At 49.9% G+C, this 4,093-nt stretch overlaps 1 protein-coding gene across 1 annotated transcript in view; it reads left to right on the top strand.

Annotated features, from left to right (window-relative positions):
• The window catches only part of Vill (villin like), a 19,542-nt gene that overhangs the window by 6,965 nt on the left and 8,484 nt on the right, over positions 1–4,093 (top strand). The window contains 6 exon segments of the mRNA XM_008855103.3: positions 887–995; positions 2,122–2,232; positions 2,507–2,706; positions 3,076–3,154; positions 3,242–3,340; positions 3,813–3,948. Of these exon segments, the coding sequence (XP_008853325.2) occupies positions 887–995; positions 2,122–2,232; positions 2,507–2,706; positions 3,076–3,154; positions 3,242–3,340; positions 3,813–3,948 (734 nt within the window).

Consider the following 4,093-nt stretch of genomic DNA (forward strand, 5'->3'; position numbering starts at 1 on the left):
CCCCGTGCAAGGGATGGAATCCGAGGCCTTGTACACATTACTGCACGAGCCCTCCACCACTGAGTTTCATCCCTTGTTTATCCTGTTTTCAAGATTCATTCATATCATAGCATATATTATTACTTGATGTCATTTCATTGCAAAATAATAGCCCATTATCTGAATGACCTTATTTAATTAGTTCAACAGCTAGTAGACATCTGTAGTGTTTCATCTTTTGGTTGTATTAATACTGCTGCCACGAATGTTTGTATATACATCTTTGTGAAGACAATTGTTGTTGGCCTTGGTTTTGTATCTGGGGCTGGACACCAATGTCATCTGTAGTTTGCTTTGATTGCTGGGCTGGAAGAAGTATGTCTTTTGCTCTAAATTGTTTCATATTTTTTTACATAGATAATTGTCACATACTAAGGTAGAACATAGTGAACTTAATTGCCAATATTAAATTATTTCTGTTTCATAGAGTTGGACCAAATATTTGCATATAGTGCAAATATGCACATAAGCCTATATGCATAACAGAAACACACACTGCCCCATGCATGTCCACCTGTAAATGGGTACACATACATGGATGTTCATGTGCGCTATATAAATATAGTGTTGCCCACTTTGACGCACTCACATCTAGACTTACATGGGTAAACAAATACACATAACCTGCCCATGTGTACAGGTATATGAATACATGTATGGATCCATATCTCTGCTTGTCTCTCATGAGTACCTTTGTACTTACACACTCATATATTCACATTGTCTCAGACACATGTACTAAACAGGCATGGCATCCCCCCACTTACACATGTGTGTGCTCACTCCCACACTCATTCCCAAATATTGTATGTGTATGTTCCTTTACGAGACCCTGTTCCCTCCACAGATACAGGAAGGGAGGTCAAGCCTCTGATCCTAGGCATAAGGAGACCAATATGTATGGTGTCCAGCGATTGCTACACATCAGGGGAAGGAAGCACGTGTCTGCCACTGAGGTAAGGGCTACCACAGATGCTGTCTGACCTCTGAACTTGAGCTCGGTCTATCGAGGTATAAGGGAGAGGGAGAGCGTGGAGTGAGGAGCTATAGCTCCCCAAATGGCCAGGCTTGATGTAGGAGAAGAGAAAAGGCAGCCTTGGGTTTCTGGGGGAACTGCTGCTGGACCCTCTTTCTCCTCATATGTCTCATGGGCACATTAAGAACTTGGACAGGAGAGGCAGTTGAGGCAGTGCACTGGATCTTTGTATGCATCACAATACAGAGGGAATACAAAGCCTCACTCTCACAAACAGTGCCATTGTCGCATACATGCACCTATGCTGTCTATCCCTGTCATCCTTAGATAGCACCCTCAGTCTAGTCTAGGTAATTCCCTTATATAAATTAGCACAAACTACCACTTATCTTCATCCACCAAGAAATCAACAAAAGAACAAGACCTACTACTGCCATCTGACCAGAATCTGATGCAATGGACATTCAGCCACAGTGTGAATGCTTGTGCATGTTACAGTCCACACATGTGGTAACCCCTGGGATGCACATAGTCCTTCACAGACTCTGCTCCGTTACCCACAGACTCCTGGTCATGTGAGGATGGACACCATGTAGTGCTAGCTTTTCCTATTATCCTAGCATAGTTATTTAGACTGTCTTTTTTTGGTCCTCAAAATAGTTTCAATTGATAACTATTTCTATGCTCAGTTACATGCTGCCCCCACATAAGCACACAAACACACACACACACACAAACACACACACTGCACCATGAGCACACACTCTTGTTCATATATGTTTCCCCCACATATGCACATGTGCATGTTCACACACATATACACAAATACCTGTGCCCCACTTCTGTACACATGTACATGCACACATGTATAGCTACAGGCACACTGAGTGAAAGGTGTCACACTCAGTGACATATGCCCTGTGGAAGGTCACATGTGGTTACAAGATGCATGTGTGCATATGACAGACGCTGTCACAGACACACGTCTACATACACAACTGCACATACTTTCATGCATACAAGTGACACACCCTACTTTGATCCCCTGTGGCTTGGTGCTGGTGGTCAGATGCCTTTTCCTTCCGTGTCTTTCCTGGCTCTGGCAGGTGGCATTATCCTGGAAAAGCTTTAATAAGGGTGGCATTTTCCTGTTGGACCTGGGCAAGATGATGATCCAGTGGAATGGGCCCCAAACCAGCATTTCTGAGAAATCACGGGTCAGTGTCTACCCTAGGAAGTGGGGGGTGCAGGGTTTGGAGAGGGGTGGTCCTCCATCCTCCAAGAGGCAGCTGAGCTCTCTAGCTCAACTCAACAGACATGTACTAGGTACTGGCTGAGTTCAGTCTCACCACTGGTGGTAGCCCTGGGGATGCTAGCATGACAGGATATCCACCGGAGCACCAGGCAGTAATGGGAAGGACCTGTGCTGGACTGTGTGTGTCATGAGGGGTGACTCCCAGGAAGCCCTGACTTCCTGGTCCTCTCCAACAGGCCCTGGCCCTGACTTGCAGTCTCCGGGATAGGGAGCGTGGTGGCCGTGCCCAGATTGGTGTGGTGGATGATGAGCGTGAAGCCACCGACCTCATGCACATCATGGAGGCTGTGCTGGGCTGCAGAGTGGGCAGCCTGCGTGCTGCCATACCCAACAACAGTATTAACCAACTGCAGAAGGCCCATGTCCGTCTCTACCAGTGAGTAGAATTAGGAGGACATGGGGGGAGGGAAGGCAACAGTCCACAACTTCTTGTCTATGATTATTGCAATAACACAGCATCTCTACAGAACACTCCAGTGTGTTTCTGGGGTAGGTCATGTGGGCCCTCCTTGGGCCCTGCCTAAACTTTTGAATGATGTGTGGCAGCTTCGCTGAGAAACCCATAGTAAACATGGAGAGACTGAGGCCTTGTGAGGGTCAAGGAGCTAACCTAAGGTCCCAAGCAATAATCAAGTTCACAACTAATGATTCTAGTCTCTGGGAAATGGGAGGCATTCAAGAGTGCTGGGATGGCACCAGGCCAGGGAGGGACTGGCTACCCACATCTGGATGCTATGCCCCTCAGTGTCTATGAGAAGGCAAAAGACTTGGTGGTCCAGGAACTGGCAACCTGCCCACTGACCCAGGACCTCCTGCAGAAGGAGGTAAGGAAAGCCTGGCCCCAGTACCCCCATCCAATAACCCCAGTCCCTTCGGAGCTACCTGCTGACCAGCCCCACCTCTGTTCCTAGGACTGCTACCTTCTGGACCAGGGCGGCTTCAAGATCTACTTGTGGCAGGGATGCAAATCCGGCCCCCAGGAGAAGAAGGCAGCCTTCAGCAGAGCTGTGGTGAGGTCCCGGGGCCTCTATAGGGGTCTGACTAGGGAGGCAGTCTGTGGTCAGATCTGGTACAGGATGTCTTTCCTGGGGACTAACGGAGGTAATGACCTTCCTCTGAAACATCTATACCTGGGGGTCTTCAAGGGGAGGGACCCTTGTCCTGGTCAGAAAGTGAGTACTCTGCCCTGGGAATCTTGACTGAGAGGGAAAATCAGGGACACCTAAGACCACAGAGAAGTTTTGTGGGACTCTAGGGATTGTCACGGCCAGCCCTTCTCTAGGCTTGGACAAGGGGACCCTGCATGCCCTCAGGGACCTTAGAGAAGTCGGAAGTGACACAGCCTGCAAGTTAAATGGGTTGTCAGCTCCGTTAATTAATGCTTCTCGGAGTTGGTAGTCCCCCAAGCCCTAGCGAAAGGTCCCCAGGGGGTGGAGCAAGGCCCAGGGCCTGGAGCCCAGGCCTGACGGAGCCCCGCCCCAGGGCTTCATCCACGCCAAGGGCTACCCGTCCGGCACCAATGTGGAGGTGGTGAACGAGGGGGCGGAATCGGCCGCCTTCCAGCAGCTTTTCCGGACGTGGTCTAAGAAGTCAGACTCCAGAAAACCTGGCGGGAAGGGTGAGAGTAAAGGGCAGGGCGGGGCGGAGCGGGCGGGTCTGGAGGGGGTGGGGAAGGGAAAGGCAGGCAAAGGGGCGGACCCTGAAGGAGATGGGGCGGGGCCTGGCTGGAACAAGCGGCTGGGAGGAAGGGGTGAGCAGGAGGG

This window comes from Nannospalax galili, unplaced genomic scaffold, assembly GCF_000622305.1.
Source record: "Nannospalax galili isolate Female #2095 unplaced genomic scaffold, S.galili_v1.0 scaffold2008, whole genome shotgun sequence".
NCBI lineage: Eukaryota > Metazoa > Chordata > Mammalia > Rodentia > Spalacidae > Nannospalax > Nannospalax galili.